The sequence below is a fragment of the Molothrus ater genome, chromosome 19 (assembly GCF_012460135.2).
Source record: "Molothrus ater isolate BHLD 08-10-18 breed brown headed cowbird chromosome 19, BPBGC_Mater_1.1, whole genome shotgun sequence".
NCBI lineage: Eukaryota > Metazoa > Chordata > Aves > Passeriformes > Icteridae > Molothrus > Molothrus ater.
The window spans coordinates 11,785,345-11,805,222 of record NC_050496.2 but is presented as its reverse complement, the minus strand read 5'-3'; the positions used below and the strand labels follow the sequence as shown (position 1 = coordinate 11,805,222).

The window sequence follows — 19,878 nt, the reverse complement described above, 5'->3', positions numbered from 1 at the left end:
CGGGCTGCTGGGGGTCACTCTGGTCCCCATGGGTGCTGTTTTTGGGGGGCTGTGGGTGATGCTCCCCCCTCCCCAGCCCCCCCCAGCTGCGGCGGCGCCGAGGACCCGCGCGGCGAATATGTTCCACAAATGAATAATAAAAACAAAGGAAAATTACCCTCTTATTGAAACCCGTTTTATGAATAAAACAATTATTCTGGTAATTGAAAAAATGTGTCGTTAAATTAAATGCAGTGGTTCCTATTAAAATTTTAGTGGATTTCTTCTTCTCCTCTGTTTCTTTTTCCCCCCTTTTTTCCTTGCCTCCCTCCCTCCTGCCTCCGCTGGCGGCTAAAGGCTGGTAATTATAGCGGAGGGTTTCGCTTTCTCTTTATTGTTTTTTAATCTCTTCGTGCTGCGGAGCCAGCGAGAGCCTGATGCCGAGGAGATTTAGCTCCATCTCCCCGTGCTGGGGGGGCTGTGGTGGGAGCTGCTTGGTACCAGTACCAGGTGGCAGTGCCACCACTCCTGGAGGGGTTGGCACCTTCTTTACTGGGCTGGCACCTTCCTTACTCGGCTGGCATCCTTCTTTACGGGTGATGGTGCCCTGGGAAGGATGGGGGGCTCTGGGAAGCTCCATCTCCCTGTGCTGGGGGGGTCTGTGGTGGGAGCTGCTTGGTGGCAGTGCCACCACTCATGGCACCTTCTTTAGTGGGCTGGCATCCTCCTTCCCAGGCTGGCATCCTCATTTTTGGGTGGTGGTGTCCTGGGAAGCTCCATCTCCCCATGCTGGGGGGGGCTGTGGTAGGAGCTCCTCAGTGCCACTGCCAGGTGGCCATGCCACCACTACTGGAGGGGTTGGCACCTTCTTTACTGGTCTGGCATCCTCCCTTCCAGGCTGGCATCCTCATTTTTGGGTGATGATGCCCCAGGAAGAATGGGGGGGGCTCTGGGAAGCTCCATCTCCCTGTGCTGGGGGGTCTGTGGTGGCAGTGCCAGCTGGCTGTGCCACCACTCCTGGAGGAGGTTGGCACCTTCTTTACTGGTCTGGCATCCTCCTTTTCAGGCTGGCATCCTCCTTTTTGTGTGGTGATTGTTCCCAGGAAGGATGGGGGGCCCTGGGAAGCTGTGGGGGCAGCAGGGACATGGCTCTGTCCCCTCTCTGTGCCCCAGGCAGGCTGTGGGCAGTGCAGGGGACACTTCCAGGGCTGCATCCTGGTGGGACCAAAGAAGGGTTGTTGGGAAGGAGGAAGAGGATGGAGCTGTTTTCCCTGAGGCAGGTGCTGGTGCCTGGTGTTGGCTGGGCTCTGCTGGGTACCTGGAGCCTGCAGGTGAAGCTGGGCTGGCTCCAGGACATCCCCCAGGTCCTGCTGGGCATCAGCTCCGTTGGGATTCCTGGGTCGTGGTGATCAGCAGGGACGGGCCGGTCACCTCGCCGTGGGTGGGACTGGATGTCACCCCAAGGGGGGCTGGCACAGACATGGGGACTGTACTGTCCCCTGCGTGGTGGCGCCAGGCAGGAGGGGACCCGGCTGTCCCACAAGCTTCGGGGGTGGCCAGGGGCGCCTGAGGGATTGGATCTCCTGCCCCCATCTCCTGCCCCTGAGAGGGACGGGAACAGGAGGGGGCTGCACCCCCCGTCCCCACCACCCCCTGGCAGCAGCTGCCGGGCAGAGCCGAGCCCTTGGCAGCCCCTCCGGGACCCCTCCCGGCTGAAAGCTCCCCGTCCCTTCCCATCAGGAGGGATTTGGAGGCCGAGAGAGGGGAGCTTAGTGCCCGGCTCGCCCATTAGGGCCGGGAATTAGGATCCATTACGGCTCTTAGGGAGCCCTGCCCTACATCCCGGCTCCAAACCCCCCGGCCCTGATGTAACTAAAGCGCGGGGGCCAAGGCTGCGATCCCATTAGGCGGGATTAGTGCCGTGCCAGGGCCTGGCATTAAAGGCCTGGCATTAAATTGTCATCGGCAGGGGAGGGAGAGAGCCGGGCCTGTCCCTGTCCCTGTCCCTGTCCCTGTCCCTGTCCCTGTCCCTGTCCCTGTCCCTGTCCCCCTTCCCTTTGCCAGCCCAACCCCGAGGGCAGGATGGGGACAGAGGGGTTTGGTGGCGCCTTTCTTTGCGGAGGGGACACTGCTGGCGTGGCAGGGGCTGGCAGGGGGTGGCACAGGAGCAGCGCAGTGTCCCGTGCCTCCGGCAGATGTGCAGATGTTGCCGGAGACGCCCCTCGCTGCCGCCTGTGTTTGGAAAGTGATGAATTTCTGCACCAACTAATTAGCCTCTAATTAGCAAGCGGAGTGTAAACAGTCACAACAGATGGGGGAGAGGCGGAATGAGCAGTAATGACCCTTCCGTGTTGGGGGGGACGTGGCTGTCATCCACCGCCAACCCTCCCCCAGGGCCAGGGCAATGGCAGCCCCGGTCCGTGCCAGCTCCGTGGTGACACGGTGAGAGCTCCATGAGCCTGGATTTGGTGGTGCCAGGGCCTGCCAGGGGTGGTGGGAGAGTGCAGCTGTCCCCAGGGAGCAGAGCTGGGACGGCTGGTGCAGCTGGAGAGGGAAACTGAGGCTGGGGGGCTGCAGAAGGGGCTGGTGATGAGGGGAACGGCCCTGCTCAGCATTGGGGCTCCCCACTCTTGTCCCCCCCAAGAGCTGGTGTGGCACCCCCTGGGGACACCAGGAACACCTGGTCTTGTCCCTGGAGACCTCTCTGGAGACCTGGAATTAAGGAGCCACCTTCCCCTCCCTGGATCCCTCCTCTCCTCCAGCCACCCCTGGCACTGGGTTGGGCTCCCAGGAGGATGAGGAGGATGAGGAGGGTGAGGAAGATTCCACCCGAGCTCCGTGCCACCTTCACCCCTCCCAAGGGACCCTCAGGACCCCCGCCCCGCTGTTCCCTGCCGTGGCTGGGCTGGGTTTGCCTTTTTGGGGGCACGGCCGGGGCCGGGGCCGGGGCGGCCGCTCCGCTGTGCCCTTGGCGGGCGGATCAGCACGGAACGATCCCATCCGTGTGGATTTAGGAGCCGCCTCTCCTCCTCTGCGCCGTTTTTCACCCCTTAATGCAGAACAGATGGCTCGGGCGCTTCAAAGCGTGATGAGCCTTAGCTGCTTAAAATCAAATTAGGATGGATGCAAGCGGCGGGCGGGCCCAGGGGAAGGTGCACCAGCAGCACCCTGATCCCAAACGCTTCCCAAATGCCTTCAGGACACCTCCCAGGGGCCTCCCAGGCGCTGGGTGCAGGGGGTGCACTGGGCACACCAAGTCTCAGTCCCACTGTGCCCTTGGAACGCTCAGCTGGGCACTGGCAGCACAGCCTGGTGGTCCTGAGGGATCAGAATTCCAGCACAGCCTGGTGGTCCTGAGGGAATCAGCATTCCCTGGGGACCAGAATTCCCTGGGGATCAGCATTCCCTGGAGACCAGCCCGTGGTGCCGTGCTTGGATGCTCCCTACAGCTGCATCGTGCCCAGTGGATGCCAGTCTGGTGCATGGCTCATTTACTGGTTTCATGCAGGAGGTGTTTGGATCCAGAGCTGCCATCTGGCTGTGCCACGTCCCCATCTGGGCACTGCCATAATCCCAGAGTCTCTGGGGTGGCGTGGGTGATGCCCCGGCCTTGCAGGTCAAGCTCTGCCGTGGTGTGGGGACACGTGGCGTGCACAGGTGGCACAGGTCCTGCTCTGGGGGGTTCCTGTGTGCCCTGTGGCACCTCTGTCCCCACTCCTGGGCACCCTGAGGGTGGCAGGGCTGCCCTGAGCCCCCCAGGCCAGGGAACAGCATGGCCACGGGTCAGGATCACAGCAGTGGTGCCAAACCCCACAGCCAGGGCACCGAGCTGCCTGTGGGCATCGCTCTGCCCCTGTGCCACCCAGGACGTGCTGGGCTGCCATGCCCTGATGCCCCAGTGCCTGGATCCATCCTGGATCCGAGGCAGGGACACCAGGAGGAGCGAGGGCTGCCCCTTCCAGCTGGTGCTGCTGAAGGTCAGAGAGGAAGATTAAATGAACGAGCCACAAGCTGCTCCTTCCCTTCCTAATGACCCGCCTGGCATCCAGCACCGCCGTGCCTGCCCTTTGCCAGGCAGGATGGTGTAAATCCCCTGGGCATTTCCATGTGGGTGTGCAGGAGCCAGGAGCGAGGAGAGGGACCCCCAGTGCAGCTCTGGGGGTGTCTCTGGCTCCCACAAACTCCTGTCACACCCCCAGGGTGGTGGGCACTGCCTTGGTGCCGCTCACAGGGATCCGCGGCAGGAATTCAGCTCGAGCAGACAAGAAAGCAGAGCCCTACCCCAAAGAAAAAACCCAGAGCTGTGATTGAACGTGCACTTGAAAGCTGCTGGGGAATATGAATGTGCCTTTGAAGTAAAAGGGCTTCCATTTGTTAAGCAGAAAATGGAGCTGTGTGGTTCGATTTATAGTTTTACTTAGCAAATAAAACAGGAGAGGAGTAAGTGGTTGTGCCTCGCTCGGCTCGCAGCCCCTCCGCCCCTTCACCCCCCGAGTTAAAAGCTCCGAGATGCTACAAAGGGAGCTGGGAATAAAGCAAAGCAGCAGCTTAGATAAACCTGCAGCGGGCTGAGCCCTTGTGGATGGGCTGCTGGAATGGTTCAGGGGGGGACAAGGGACAGGGAAGGGGGCTGGGGTGGCCAGGTGACAGCAGGGTGATGCCAAGGGAATCATGGAATGCTTTGGGCTGGGAAGGATTAAATAATTAAATTTAATAATTAAATTAAATAATTTTGCTCCATGCCCTGCCGGGGGCAGCAGTGCTGAGTGCTCCATGGGTCTGTGGGATGTGGGGCCCTGATCCCTCTCCCTCCTCTCCCCACAGACGATGTCTCCCCGTACTTCAAGACGGAGCCGGTGCGGAGCCAGGTGCACCTGGAGGGGAACCGGCTGGTGCTCACCTGCATGGCCGAGGGCAGCTGGCCCCTGGAGTTCAAGTGGCTGCACAACAGCCAGGAGCTCACCAAGTTCTCCCTGGAGTACAGGTGAGTCTGGAAAGGGTGGTCAGGCCTCGGCAGGGGCTGCCCAGGGAGGTTTGGAGCGCCCATCCCTGGAGGAGAACTGGAGCTGGCACTCGGCTCTGGGCTGGGGACGAGGTGGGGATGGGGCACAGCTGGGACACGATGACCTTGGAGGTGTTTTCCAGCCTCGGTGACTCTGGATTCTGAGCGTTCCCGAGCATCCGTGGCAAATCCTGCCTGTCATGCTGGTCCCTGGCAGGTGCCAGTGCCAGGGCTGCCATCCTGGGAGGTGGCACAGAGGCAGCTCCTGGCAGCCCCGGAGCTGTGGCTGTGTTTGCAGAGCAAACGGGACTTTAAGCAGGTCAGCAGCGGGGAGGAGGTGTTTGCACAAGCAGATTAACACCTCAACACTGGGCTGTGCATCACAGCCCCCGGGGCTCCCTGTGGGAGAGTGCCCAGCTCCAGCCCCCTGTGCCAACTGCTCCTGGCACGGAGAGACTCCAGCCCCTTGGAGATGGCCTTTAAATCAAGGCGGGCACCTCTCGCCGTCTCCCGTGAGTGTGTGTGTCATCCTCTCTGTTTTAATCAATAATTCAGGTTGAGACAAGCCGTTCCCCCTTCCCAGCATCGAATCCAAAGGCTTCGTGTTGCTGTAGCAACGCTGGGGCTGCTCTGGGATGCTGGGAACGCACAGACCATGGCTGGGTGATGGCTGTGCCCTGCTGGGATCCTGCAGCCAGGGCCCTCCTTGGGGACTGTCCCCTCCTGAGCGTGGTGGCTGCAGCTCTGCAGTGCCCTGAGTCCCTGGCTGGGGGCCCTGTGGGACACCCTTGTCCCTTGTCATGGTGTGGAGGTTCGGGGACCTGTTGAGCCCCTCAGTTCCCTGTTGGGGATGCAGCTCTTTCCCAGGCAGGGGAAAGGAGTCAGGACCTGGATCCCGGGCCCTGCTCTGCCCTGGGAGTGAGCTGGGATGCCTGAGGGTCACCTCCAAACCCAGAATGGGCATTCTTGTGGTGTCACATTTTATTTAAATGGTACGTGGTGTCAAAATGTAACACCACACATTCTGCCTCCTTTTCATGAGTTTCTCCTGGGTTTGATCTGTGCCTCAGTTGACCCTTCAGAAGGAAAGGGCCCAGCAGTGGTGTCTGTGCTCTGAGATGCCAGGCAGCTCCACATCCCTGCATTCCTGAAACCCTGCATCCCTGAGTTCCTGCATCCCTCCATTCCTTGCATCTTGCATCCCTGCATCCCTGCATCCCTGAGTTCCTGCATCCCTGCATGCCTCTATCCTTGCATCCCTCCATTCCTGCATCCCTCCATGCCTGCATTTCTGAATCCCCGTATCCCTGCATCCCTGCATCTCTGCATCCCCACCTCCTTGAGTCCAAGCATTCCTGCATCCCTGCATTCCCACATCCCCACATTCCTGCATCCCTCCATTCCTGCATCCCTGAATCCTTGAATCCCTGCCTTCCTGCATTCCTTCATCCCCAAATCCCTGCGTCCCTGCATCTCTGAATCCATGCATTCCTGCATCCCTGCATTTCTGAATCCTTGTATCCCTGCACCCCTCCATCCCCTGCATTCCTGCATCCCTGAATCCCCACATCCCTGCTCCAAGGTGCCTCCCCTCCCCTGGAGCCCCGAGCTCCAGCACTCAGGCAGAAAGGATTAAGGAAGGAAGCGAGAACCCAAGCAAACAAACACGTGGGGAAAACCCAAAACCCAAACAAACCCAGCTCAGCCAACGGAGCAGAGAAGGCACCGTGCAAATCCCAAATCCCTGCTGGGCCCCCCTGGACCCTGCCAGCATCCCTTGGCTCTGCCTGCGGCTCCGTGGGGATTTGGAGAGTGGAGACGAGGGCTTGGCTGTCGTGCCTGGCACTGGAGGCTGCTGGTGAGAAGGAGAAGGACCAAAATTAGTTATGATGGGCAGAAATTGAATTTTAATAGAGCTGTCGGTGGCGCGGAGCCAGCCCGCTCAGGCAGTGGGAAGGTTGTAATTAAAAGTTAACGAGTTTAGAAACAGAGTAATCCTTGGAGAGGGGAGGACTGGTGCTGATGGCCAGGGAGGCTCAGGGATGGTCTTGGCCATGTGGGGCTGAGGATGGCTCTGGGTTTGGGGTGCATCAGTCCCTCCCAGCTCGGTGCTGCTGTGTGTCCGTCAGTCCAGGGACAGGAGGACATTCCCAGAGTCTGGCTGTGCCCATGAGGAAGGGTTTGGAGAGGACACTGTGCTGTGGGGGCTGGCTGGGCTTGGTGGCATCACTCATGGTCCCCAGCCAGCCTTGGTGGCATCAGCTCCCAGCTCCCAGCCAGGCTTAGTGGCTTCACCTCGTGTTTCTCAGCCAGGGCCGTGTCTCCAAGCATTCCACCCTCATCATCCTCACTGCTGCTCCCCAGCCCCTCTCCTGAGCAGGGCATCCCTCTGGCCCCAGTGGCCTTTGTGCATTTCCAATTTGGGGGGCTGTGGGCAGGGGCTGGCTGTCCCCCCGTCCCCCTGGAGCTGCCCTGCTCGGTGCTCAGGGTGGTTGGGGGAGCTCAGGGTGGTTGGAGGAGCTCAGGGTGGTCAGAGCAGCTCGGGGTGGTCGGAGGAGCTCAGCCACGTTTCCAGGGAAGGAGCCGCTCTCCCAGTTTGGCAGCGTTTCCATGGCGACCGCCCTTTCCTTCCCGCAGCGGTTCCGCCGCCACCGGAGCGGCTCCCGGCGTTCACCCAGGGCCAGGTGGGCACCGGGCCGGCTCTGCCCCTGGCCCCGAGCCGGGCAGGGCAGCGGCGGTGCCTGTGCCTGGAGCTGATCCCTCGGGAGCATCCCCGGGGAGCACGGCGGGAGCACTCGGCTCTCTGAGCATCCCGAGCCAACCTCCCCGAGGAGCATCCCGGGGGATTCGGAGACGTGAGGGATTCCAAAAGGCCTGGGGAGCAGCCCGGGGCTGTGTGCTTGTGGAGCCATCCCCCCTGGAGGACTGGGGGGATTGGGCACCAGCCTGGCTCTGTGTGTGACCATGGGTTCACCCCCCGGAGCATCCCTGGGGATGGAACATCCCAGCTTGGATCCAGGAGCATGCAGAGCTGCTTCCCTTAGGAGGATGCTGGGGGATGGAGCAGGATGAGGGAGCCCCGAGGGACTGAGCAGCAGCCTGGTTCTGTGTCTGTGTGTGTGTGTGGAGCCATCCTCCCCTGGGAGCATCCTGGGGGCTTTGGGGGGCTCAGGGATCAGCCTGGCTCTGTGTGTGTCTGTGTGTCTGTCTGTGTGTGTGTGTGGAGCCATCCTCCCCTGGGGGCTCAGGGATCAGCCTGGCTCTGTGTGTGTCTGTCTGTCTGTCTGTGTGTGGAGCCATCCTCCCCTGGGAGCATCCCTGGGGCTGTGGGGGCTCAGGAATCACCTGGCTCTGTGTGTGCCCATGGATCTGCGATCCCAGGAACGTTTCTGCTGGACGGGATGGGATCAGGGACCACCTGCCCTCCCCTCCCTCCATTCCCTGCTGCTGGCACGGGGTACACGAGGCTGTTTTGCCATGAGATCCCTGCTCCCTCCCACAGGGACTCCCCTCTGGTGCCCATGAGGTGACAGCAGCCTGGGTGCCCACGCTCTCAGCTGGGTGCCCTGGCCCAGCTCTGCTTGTGCCTCCAGGATCTCTCCTGTGCTGGGCTCTCTGGAGCTGCTGGGATGAGGAATCACAGCATGCAAATCAGGCAGCTTGATGTCTTTAATGAAATCCTCGGAAGGGAAGCGCTTCTCTGGTGAATTGAGGATATTTATTTCTCATACAAGAAATTTAACATGCAGATTAGTTGGGGCTGGTAATTTATCACATGAGATTGTCCTATTAAGGGCTGCATCGAGTCCTGCTGCCTTTGGAAATTACCTTACACATAGATTACCTCTGGACAGACTCCCATCCGTGGAGATGCATCCTCTGGCTCCTAAATCAGCCCTCGTGCCTCCCCTCATGGCCTCCACAGCTGGTGCAGGCGTCCAGCAGCGACTGAAGGATTCCCTGCCTCCTCTCAAGAGCCCAGCTCCCCTTTGCTGGAGCTTGGAACAGTGGCATTCCATCTCTGACTCGGGCTGGCTTTGCCCCAGCTCTGCTCTGCCAAGCAGGGCTGGCACAGCTGAGCCTCCCCATGCCATCCCATGCCAGCCCTGGGGTGGGTTTTCCAGCACGTGGTGCCTCTGATCCAGCTCCTTCTCCTTTCTGTGGGGGCTCACCCAGATTTGGGGCAGATTTGGGGCTCTTCCAAGCCCTGCTCCTCCCTTGGGCTGTTTTGGGGTGTCCCCTGGGGGTACAGGGACACAACTGGCTGCACACACAGCACTCTGAGGTGCCTTTATGGCCTGGTGAGGATCCCAAATGGGTTTGGTGCCCAGAGTTTGTCCCCAAATTATGTAAAATACGGAGGCAGGAGCCTCTGAAAATGCCAGGCCTGGGGCAAACAGGATGGATCGCCCCTGATTGCTGCTGGGAGCTCATCCCTGCTCTGGTGGGCCCAACCCTTTGCCAGCCCAGGTGTGAAGCCCATCCCTCTGCCTTGGGGAACTAATTACCATGCAATGTGTTAATTAACGGCAGCTGAAGAACATTGGAAGGGTTGCAGCCAGGCTGGGTGGGAGCCCAGCAGGGCTTTCCTGGTTACTGTGGCTCCAGCCTGGCCTGTGTCACTTCTGGTGTCACCTCTGGTGCCACCACAGGCGGCAAAGCCCCAGGAGTGCTGGTGAGGAGCATGGGCAGCACGGGGGATGATTTTCCTAGGAATGTTTGTGCTCCAGGGGAGGCTCCTGCCCGTCTCTGTGCCTTGTTTGGAACTTTGGGGACACTTGAACGTTGGCATGTGGGCACGGGGCAGTGGTGCCAGTGAACGGCAGCAGTGTCAGGGCTGGCAGGGGTGGCAGAGGAGGGAATCTCCGTGCTGGGATCCTAGAGGGGAGAGGACAGGGACTGCCGGAGCGGGAGATGCCCCCGGGGCTGGGAGGTGGCCAAGCTCGTGCTCAGCAATGCACCAGAGCCCTCCGGATGCCGCAACACGGATCGAGGCTCGCTCCGTCCCTGCTCTGCAGGAAGGAGGCTGATTAATACACGGGCATTAATTATTAAATGGCTCATTGTTCTGGCAGGGCCAATTGAGGCAGCGATTTACGGCGCTGCCAATTCCCACGGCCGAGGGAGGGAAAACACTCCCGGGCAGGAGGAGAGGCAGCGGCCACGTGGATCCAAAGAGAATCCGTTCCAATCGGGAGCTAATTGAGATCCAATAGCCCAGTTCAGCCGGGCTGATGGAGCTCCAGGGGGGCCTCGCAGCCTCATCGAGCGCTGGCCCGGAGCAGGGGCCGGGACACTGCTCGGATGCTTCGAGTCGTTAAACCTCTGCTAAGTGTGTTTTAATGCTCACTTGACATTTCATTATCCCACAGTAACTATTCAAACACGCGTCCCCTCCAGAATTAATTAGTCGTTATGCAGGATATTAATCAAAGGGGACTGTGGCAGTGCTGCTTCCACCCCAAATCCAATCCAGCTGTTGCTGTTCCTGGGCGGCATTGGAGGAACCTCACAGATTTCTGCGCTCTTCTGGCTTTCAATTTGATGGATCAAATCCTTTGGCTGCCGCTTTTCCCGGCCCTTCTCCACCCCCTCAATCTAAGAATAATTCGGCAGCGTCAGCCCCACGCTCCTCAGCAACCCTACAACAACAGAGCCACGACAGCAGCCGGGGCTGGGGCACGGCTGGCATGGGGGCAATCCTGAAGGATGGCACGGCCAGGAGCTGGGCACGGTGAGGAGCTGGGCACGCTGCTGTGCCCTGCCCGGCTGAGGGATCAGGGATGGATGGATGGACAAAAGGATGGACAACCCTTCAATAACAGAACCACAGCAGCAGCCGGGACTGGGGCCCGGCTGTGCCAGAGGGACGGGGGCAGTCCTGAGGGATGGCACAATGAGGAGCTGGGCATGGCCAGGAGCTGGGCATGCTGCTGTGCCCTGCCCGGCTGAGGGACCGGGGATGGATGGATGGACGGACGGACGGACAGGTTGTCATTCCCAGCGTGCAGCCATCCATCTGTCAGACAGATCCGGTGCCAAAGCTGCTGTTGCAGACCCGCGGCTCCCCGGGCACGGGGCTCCTGCCCCCGGAGCCCCCTCCTGACCGCGGGGCTGAGCGGGGCGCAGCCGCTTCCTGCCGGGGCAGGGGGGGTCAGCGCTCGCTGCTCCCCACGGACCGTGCCCTGTCAAGCTCCGTCTTCACAGAGAAGCCAAACAAACCCCTGGAACAGCGGAGTCAGCAGCGAGGGCTGCGCCGGGAGCCGGGCCAGCTTCACCTCGGTCCCGGCTGGAGCGGGGGCGGGGGGACAAAGCCACCCGGCCGGGGGGACAAAGCCACCGGGAGCGGTCCCAGCTGGAGCAGCTCCTTCCTCGCGTGGAACAAAGGCCCTGGAACCCCTGGCCACGAAGCCGTGGCACGAACTGGGGGTGGGGTGGCATCCCCCCCTCCTGCCTGCAGCGCATCCCCTGTGAGGGGTGACAGGAGGGCGACATTGGGGGTGAAATCAATCCCCGGCCCCTCCCAGCCAGGAGCGACGGGGGAAGGAAATCGAAGCCGAGCGCTCCTGGATGAAAGCCTCGGTGGAAGGCGAGCGGGGAGAACAAAGTCTGTGCCGGTTTGGTTGATGACTGCGGGCTGGGCTGCGCCGGGAATTGATTTCCTTTCTCCGGGCTATTTTCAGCTGCTGAGGTGTGTGTGCGAGTGCTGCTGCTTCAATAACTCCTCCAGCTCCCGTGTGTGGGGACCAGGCCCCCTAAATTGGATCTGCTGGGGTGTCCTGGGCTGGGGACAGAGCTCCCTGTGCCCATGGAGTGTCCTGGGCTGGGGACAGAGCTCCCTGTGCCCATGGAGTGTCCTGGGCTGGGGACACGGCTCCCTGTGCCCATGGAGTGTCCTGGGCTGGGGACACGGCTCCCTGTGCCCATGGAGTGTCCTGGGCTGGGGACACAGCTCCCTGTGCCCATGGAGTGTCCTGCCCATGGGGACACGGCTCCCTGTGCCCATGGAGTGTCCTGCCCATGGGGACACGGCTCCCTGTGCCCATGGAGTGTCCCGGGCTGGGGACAGAGCTCCCTGTGCCCATGGAGTGTCCTGCCCATGGGGACACGGCTCCCTGTGCCCATGGAGTGTCCTGGGCTGGGGACACGGCTCCCTGTGCCCATGGAGTGTCCTGGGCTGGGGACACGGCTCCCTGTGCCCATGGAGTGTCCTGCCCATGGGGACAGAGCTCCCTGTGCCCATGGAGTGTCCTGCCCATGGGGACACGGCTCCCTGTGCCCATGGAGTGTCCTGGGCTGGGGACACGGCTCCCTGTGCCCATGGAGTGTCCTGGGCTGGGGACACGGCTCCCTGTGCCCATGGAGTGTCCTGGGCTGGGGACACAGCTCCCTGTGCCCATGGAGTGTCCTGCCCGTGGGGACACGGCTCCCTGTGCCCATGGAGTGTCCTGGGCTGGGGACACAGCTCCCTGTGCCCATGGAGTGTCCTGCCTGTGGGGACACCGCGCTGCCAGGCCTGTGCTAAAGGTGCTCCCTATGACCCCGTTTGTGTCCCTCAGGCTGTGCCAGAGCTGGTGGCTTTGCGTTGTCCCCATCTGGAGGGGACACGGCAGCGAGGACATGAGTCTGTTTGGGGCCACACGTGTCTCTGTGCTGCTGTGTGTCCGTCCATCCATCTGTCCGTGGGCGTGCGTGTGCTCGGGAGTCACGGTGTGATTTATTAACGAGGACACGGCAAGGAGAGCGGGCCCATTACTCCTGGCGTCTGCAGCCCTTCCTGACAGCTCCGTGGAATTGAAATATCTTATTTAAAGCCTCTGGGGAGCGTTTTTAAATATCAGCCGTGACACTCAAGGTCTCGTTCCCAAAGGGCACCTCCCTCCTCCTCCTCCTCCTCCTCCTCCCGCGGGGACGGGTGACCCCGGCACGCCGCGTGGGTGGGTGGGTGGCCGGCTGGTGTCACCGCGGCTTTGGTGACAGTCCCGCCGGGCCAGGGGACAGCCCCGTGTCCCCTGTCACCCTCTGCCATGCGCAGGGAACGCGCTCCTCAGGTCTTATGAAAGTTTAATTTACGCTCGGCTCTCAGAAGAGCAAACAAAGCTCTGCCGAAAGAGCCCGCGGCGGGTTTTAACGCAAGATTAGATTTTTGGGCAAGGAGGGCTGAGCTTGCTTTATTTATTCCCACTCTGCTTTATCTCGCAGCGCTCCCCGTCGGGGGCAGCGAGGCTGCAGCGCCTGCCCGGGCCCCGGAGGCTCCCCCGGCTCTTCCAGGGGGATGAAACTGCAGCTCCAGGGCTGGGGACAGCGCTGGTGGCAGCAGGGTCCGGCTTGGGGACCGCGGCGATGCTCGGGGGGCAGTCGAGGGGAGATGTGGTGATTTCCTTTATCTGCTCACCGGCTGCTGGCGCTGGCCGCTGATAAGAGCAGGCGGGAGGGTGATAAGGGGGGGTTCAGCCGGGATTCACCGGAGCAGTGCTGGACTTGGCCACTCTCAGATGCAGGCTGGGTGACACCAGCAGAACGCAGCGTCACTGCTGGGGCAGGGGCAGGGCTCAGGACAGCCCCTGCACCGGGAGGGTGACGGTCACCAGCTTGTGCACAGTGGAAGCATGGCCAGTGTGGGTGGCCGCGAGTCCCTGTGTGGCAGTGAGGGACACTGGGGTGTCCCCCAGCCTGCACGCACATCCATGTCCTACATGCGCCTCCTCGGGGAAAGGAGCTGCTGGCACATGTGCAGTAAATCGGGAGGGTGTGCAGGACCTGCAGCCTCGCCGGGGGCTGTGACAGTGACACGGATGTCCCCTCACGGCTGGTTCCCCTCCCGCAGGTACATGATCACCTCGCTGGACCGCACCCACGCCGGCTTCTACCGCTGCATCGTCCGCAACCGCATGGGAGCGCTGCTGCAGCGCCAGACCGAGGTGCAGGTGGCCTGTAAGTGACCGTCCTGCCCCGCGGGGACCGCACGGGGACACCCAGCTCCCGCCGCTGGGGGACAGCTCCGCTGTGGGTGCCAATCGTGGCCAGCACATGCAAACCTGCAGCATCCCCGAGGTGACGCTGGCAGGGACATTGGAGCATCCCTGGGGTGACGCTGGCAGGGACATTGGAGCATCCCTGGGATGACGCTGGCAGGGACATCAGAGCATCCCTGGGGTGGTGCTGGTGAGATTTAAGGAGGAGATGGCAGTGCTGAGGCCTGGGATGGTGGCTCTGTCCCCCAAAGGGACCTGCCCCTCTCTGTCACCCCTTGCTTCTGGGATATCCCCAGTCCCATCCCCTCAAACACCTCCTGAGGAGCAGTGACAAATCAGGAGGATAATGAGAAATTAATAAGGCAGCTGTGCTAACAACTAATGATAATGGCAAAGTCGTTAAAAAAGGATTCTTTACATGTTTTTAATTACAGCAATTAAGGAAGTCAATAAAAATCATCCCCTGTCCCACCCCCCCCCTCCTCCATGCCCCCTGCTTCCCCCAGTCTCCCACAGCTGCTGTGTGCTTCCAGCTGGGAATGGCAGGGGGGATGGAGGCAGCTGTGCCACACCTTGTCGCTGGAGGCAGGGCCGTGCTGGGATGCTCCTGGCATTGGGACATGTGACGGTGTTCACAGGGGTCTCAGGATGAGGGAAGAGATGAGGATCTGACTCCATGTTTCAGAAGGCTTGATTTATTATTTTATGATATATATTACATTAAAACTATACTAAAAGAATAGAAGAAAGGATTTCATCAGAAGGCTGGCTAAGAATGGAAAAAGAAAGAATGATAACGAAGGTTTGTGGCTCAGACTCTCTGTCTGAGCCAGCTGGGCTGTGATTGGCCATTAATTAGAAACAACCAACAGGGACACGCCATAGGGAGCAGAGAGAGGCTGGGGAGCCCCGAGACTGAGCCCTCCCTGCTGTGGCTGCAGCCTGGCTGTGGTGGGGACACCCGGGCAGGGGTCCCTGACCCAGCACAGGGGGGATGGATGGATGGATGGATGGATGGATGGATGGATGGATGGATCACCACGAGCAGCTGGTGGCATCTGAGCCATCCCCCACCCTGAACCCCCGAGGAGGGAACCGGGACCACCCCTCTGCACCATCCCATGGGAGCCCATCCCACAAACCCCGTCCTGCTGCTCAGCCAGACGTGGCTCTGCACTCCTGGGCTCAGCCCCAGGCCTGGCATGGTTCCCTGCCCTGTTCTGCAGACATGGGGAGCTTTGAGGACAGCGAGGCGCAGCAGAGCGTGTCCCACGGCGAGGCGGCCGTCATCCCTGCGCCCCGCATCGCCAGCTTCCCACAGCCCCAGGTCACCTGGTTCCGCGATGGACGGAAGATCTCCCCCAGCAGCCGCGTGTGAGCACCCCTGGAACCCCCCTGGATCCCTCCCCAGCATCACAGGGGCTGTATTTCCCCTTGTCCCCACACTGAGGATGTTTAACCAACATTGTGCTCAAGCCCAGGGACAGGCCCGGTGACTAATGGCTCTGTTTGTCACCAGAGAAGGGGATTTCTTAACAAAAGATGAAAACAGGAGGGAGGAAGGCGGGGGAGAGGGTGGGAGAGAGCCAAACATGGCACACAGGTGTCCCCACGGAGCTATGGAAGATCCCGGTGCTGCCAGAGCCCTGGGCAGCCGCAGGCGGCAGGAATTGAATTTGTAACCCCCATTATGCAGGAATTGAACTGGTCTCCTTTCCATTTGCAAAGCAGGATTGAGGAGATAAAACTCCTTTATCTCATATTTAATAGTAAAAAAAAACATATTCCCCACAGCATTTTATGTTTCCAGCAGATTAGATTGTTCCAATAAGTAAAAAATGAAAAAAAAAAGAGAAATCCTCAGAATCTTCACTGTCCCGTGGGCTGTGCTTGGACAGAGGGGTGCAGGGCTTGGTCCCCCCATTTTGGGGGGAGGCTGGGGGTCCCACGTGGGTGCTGGGTGGGCTGTGAGGGTCCCAGCTCGCTGGGTTCAGCCCCACCACGCTGCTCTCCCAGAGCCATCACGCTGGAGAACACCCTGGTGATCCTGTCCACGGTGGCGCCGGACGCGGGGCGTTACTACGTGCAGGCGGTCAATGACAAGAACGGGGACAACAAGACAAGCCAGCCCATCACCCTGACGGTGGCCAGTGAGTGTGGGGGGCACTGGCCCCCTCTCCCCAGCCCCTGCCTCGCCCCCAGGTTTAATTTGCAGTAAATCTCTTCGGAGGCTCTGGCTTCTGCTGACTTAACACTTCAGCTGCCTCAGAATTTATTTAGGTGCTCGTGGCCGTGCTGCAGGCGCTGCTGTGTCACAGGCAGAGCATCACCCTGCCATGCCCCGGGATGGCTGTGGAATGGGGGCTGCAGTGTCACCCCATGGACATCCCCCCACCCCTGTGTCCCCCTGTCAGCTCCTGGTGCTCTGGAGCAGCCCCTGCCTTGGGGCCACCCCTGTGGCTTTGTTCCTCCAGTTCCTTTGGGTCCCCCAGGACTTCCAAGGGTCCCTCAGCCCATTTGGGTGGTGACAGCCCCTCCCATGGGACATGCCCTGAGGTGACATCAGTCCTGTCACACTCTCCCCCTCTCCCCTCCTGCTGCTCCACAGGGTTAGGATGGGTTATCCCTGTCTGTCTGTCTGCCTGTCTCCCATCCCCATCAATCTGTTCTCCTGTCCCTCGGCGTCCTGGAGCTCCATAAACATCCCAGGCCCTGTTTATGGATTCAGCTCTATCAGCAGCTTTCGAGCCCATCGCGTTTTTACAGCGCCTACATGAGGGTTTTTTATTGTTGCCATCATTTTGCTTTATGGACTCCCTGCTCCCTCCTCCCTGCTGCCACCAGCCTGGTGGCCCTGGTGGCGTGCCAGGGCTCCCACGGGGGGACACACAGCTTAGGGACACCCTGGTGCCACCAGGTCCCTGTCACCCTTGTCTCCTCCAATCTGGGGATTTGGGTGCCCTCTCTGGGGACACCCCGGGGTGGCAGGGGGTGCTCATGGTTGTCCCCCCTGGCCTCCCTCTCCCCAGATGTGGGTGGCCCAGCTGATCCCATCGCACCCACCATCATTGTCCCTCCCAAAAACACCAGCGTGGTGGCCGGGACCTCGGAGGTGACCATGGAGTGTGTGGCCAACGCCAGGTGAGCCCTGGGGTGGGGATGAGGATGGGGAATCTCCCCGTTGGCATCGCCCACGGGAGATTTAGGGGCTGGGTGCTCCTAAACCCCTTCCCACCACACTCCTGGGACCTGTGGGATGGAGGGAGGCCCCTTCCCACCGGAGTCCTGCGGGATGGAGGGGGTGGGATCCTCCAGGGAAGGCTCTTGACACGCCCTGGCCCCCCAGGCCACTGATCAAGCTGCACATCATCTGGAAGAAGGACGGGGTGCCTGTGTCCAGCGGGATCAGCGACTACAGCCGGCGGCTGACCATCCTGCACCCCACCCTGAGCGACAGCGGCTTCTACGAGTGCCAGGCTGTGCTGCGCAGCAGCAGCGTCCCCGCCGTGACTGCCGGCGCCTTCCTGTCTGTGCTGGGTGAGCTCCTGCCCCTGCTGGGTCAGCTCCTGCCCGTGGGCACCTCCCTGTGTCCGTGCTGGGTCAGGTCCTGCCCGTGGGCACCTCCCTGTGTCCGTGCTGGGTGAGCTCCTGTCTGTGCTGGGTGAGCTCCTGCCCCTGCTGGGTCAGCTCCTGCCCGTGGGCACCTCCCTGTGTCCGTGCTGGGTCAGCTCCTGCCCGTGGGCACCTCCCTGTGTCCGTGTTGGGTGAGCTCCTGCCCGTGGGCACCTCCCTGTGTCCGTGCTGGGTGAGCTCCTGCCTGTGCTGGGTCAGCTCCTGCCCATGGGCACCTCCCTGTGTCCGTCCTGGGTCAGCTCCTGCCTGTGCTGGGTCAGCTCCTGCCCATGGGCACCTCCCTGTGTCTGTGTTGGGTGAGCTCCTGCCCATTGGCACCTCCTTGTGTCTGTGCTGGGTGAGCTCCTGCCCCTGCTGGGTGGTGTCCTGCCCATAGACACCTCCCTGTGTCTGTGTTGGGTGATCTCCGGCCCATGGGCACTCCCTGTCCATGCTGGGTCATCTCCTGCCCGTGGGCACCTCCCTGTGTCCATCCTGGGTGAGCTCCTGTCCGTGCTGGGTGAGCTCCTGCCCATTGGCACCTCCTTGTGTCTGTGCTGGGTGAGCTCCTGCCCCTGCTGGGTCAGCTCCTGCCCACCAGCAGCCCAGACCACGCGTGCCATGAGCTGGGGCAGGGCTGGGAGGTGACAGGAGGGGCACTGGTCATCCCAAGGACCCTGGGGAGAGGCTCTGTCCCCGTTCCCATTTCCCGGTTCCCTCGGCAGAGCCCCCTCAGTTCATCAGGGAGCCGGAGAGGCACATCACAGCCGAGATGGAGAAGGTGGTGGCCATCCCCTGCCAAGCCAAGGGTGAGCTGCTCCCCGGCACCCTCTGTGCGCCACCACCAGCCCCTGCCTGACGTGCCCGTACCCCTGCAGGTGTCCCTCCTCCTGAGATGGCCTGGTACAAGGACGCTGCCCTCCTGCAGCTGGAGAAGCTGTCCCGTTTCCAGCTGCTGCAGGATGGCAGCCTGCAGATCAGCGGGCTGCTCCCTGATGACACCGGAATGTTCCAGTGCTTCGCCCGCAACGCAGCCGGCGAGGTGCAGACCACCACGTACCTGGCCGTGACCAGTAGGTGCCACCTCCCCTTGCCCTGGGGGTGCCATGTCTGGGCGGTGGGCCACGGACAGCTCAGGGAGCCCAGGAAACTCTTCTGGGTCAGGTCCGGGCTGGGCACAGCACAGGGAGGGGATTCAGGGGGGCTGTGCACCTCTGTGCCCCACAGGCATCGCCCCCAACATCACGCGGGGTCCCCAGGACAGCACAGTGATCGATGGCATGGCCGTCATCCTCAACTGCGAGACCTCGGGGGCGCCGCGCCCGGCCATCACCTGGCAGAAAGGTACAGGGCTAGGGAGGAGCCTGGAGCCCGTCCTCGCTGCCCGGCGGTGGCTGTGGTGCTGACGGGCCCTGTGTGTCCCCAGGGGAGCGGGTCCTGGCCAGCGGCTCGGTGCAGCTGCCCCGTTTCACCCTGCTGGAGTCAGGCAGCCTCCTGGTGAGCCCCGCACACCTGCCCGACGCTGGCACCTACACCTGCCTGGCCACCAACTCCCGCGGCGTGGACGAGGCCTCTGCCGACCTGGTGGTCTGGGGTAAGGGGTTCACAGTGGGCCAGGGAAAGGAGGGACCCTGCACCAACGGCTGTGGGGCCAGCCCGGTGCTGTGGGATGGAGCTCTCCGGGGATGGGCGCTGGGTTTTGGGGTGCAAACGGGGGCTGTCCCTGCTGGTGCCACCCCCACAGTGCTGGTGGGTCATTGTGTCCCCCCCACAGCAAGGACACGGATCACAGACCCGCCACAGGACCAGAGTGTCATCAAGGGCACCAAGGCTGTCATGAGCTGCGGGGTCACCCATGACCCCAGTGTGGACGTCAGGTGAGGGAGAGGTTTAGGGAGTCCAGGTATGCCAGGTTGCCCACCTGGCTGCTGTCAGTGCTGTCCTGGGGAGGGAGATGGGGGTCTCCTTCCTCAGCCCCGCGCTGGTGGTCCTGCAGTGCCACCTGGTGCCCTGTGACAGCGAGACCGTGTCCCCTGTGCTCTCTGGGGGGCTGTGGGGCACCAGCACACCTGGCTCCCCCTGGCACAGGTACGTCTGGGAGAAGGATGGGGCTCCACTGGGCCCTGAGAGCGGCCCCCGGGTGCGCCTGGACGAGGTGGGCACCCTGCACATCTCCCAGACCTGGTCGGGTGACATCGGCACCTACACCTGCAAGGTGATCTCGGCCGGGGGCAACGACTCTCGCAGCGCCCACCTCCGTGTCCGGTGAGACCCCCCTCATCCTGCCAGCACCCTGGGGCTGTGCCCCCT

General features: G+C 61.8%; 1 protein-coding gene across 4 annotated transcripts in view; it reads left to right on the top strand.

Moving 5' to 3' along the window:
- SDK2 (sidekick cell adhesion molecule 2) overlaps positions 1 to 19,878 on the top strand; it is a 49,995-nt gene that overhangs the window by 14,123 nt on the left and 15,994 nt on the right. The window contains exons 2-13 of one of the 4 annotated variants that reach the window (XM_036404778.2): positions 4,804 to 4,963; positions 13,809 to 13,915; positions 15,183 to 15,330; positions 15,973 to 16,106; positions 16,986 to 17,097; positions 17,303 to 17,493; positions 18,294 to 18,377; positions 18,447 to 18,641; positions 18,796 to 18,912; positions 18,995 to 19,162; positions 19,343 to 19,445; positions 19,657 to 19,833. In XM_036404778.2, coding sequence (XP_036260671.1) covers positions 4,804 to 4,963; positions 13,809 to 13,915; positions 15,183 to 15,330; positions 15,973 to 16,106; positions 16,986 to 17,097; positions 17,303 to 17,493; positions 18,294 to 18,377; positions 18,447 to 18,641; positions 18,796 to 18,912; positions 18,995 to 19,162; positions 19,343 to 19,445; positions 19,657 to 19,833 — 1,696 coding nt within the window. Of the gene's footprint in view, positions 1 to 4,803; positions 4,964 to 10,656; positions 10,716 to 11,506; positions 11,673 to 13,808; positions 13,916 to 15,182; positions 15,331 to 15,972; positions 16,107 to 16,985; positions 17,098 to 17,302; positions 17,494 to 17,608; positions 17,618 to 18,293; positions 18,378 to 18,446; positions 18,642 to 18,795; positions 18,913 to 18,994; positions 19,163 to 19,342; positions 19,446 to 19,656; positions 19,834 to 19,878 lie in introns of those variants that run through there. The other 3 variants (XM_036404779.1, XM_036404777.2, XM_054516875.1) reach the window with 3 other exon arrangements.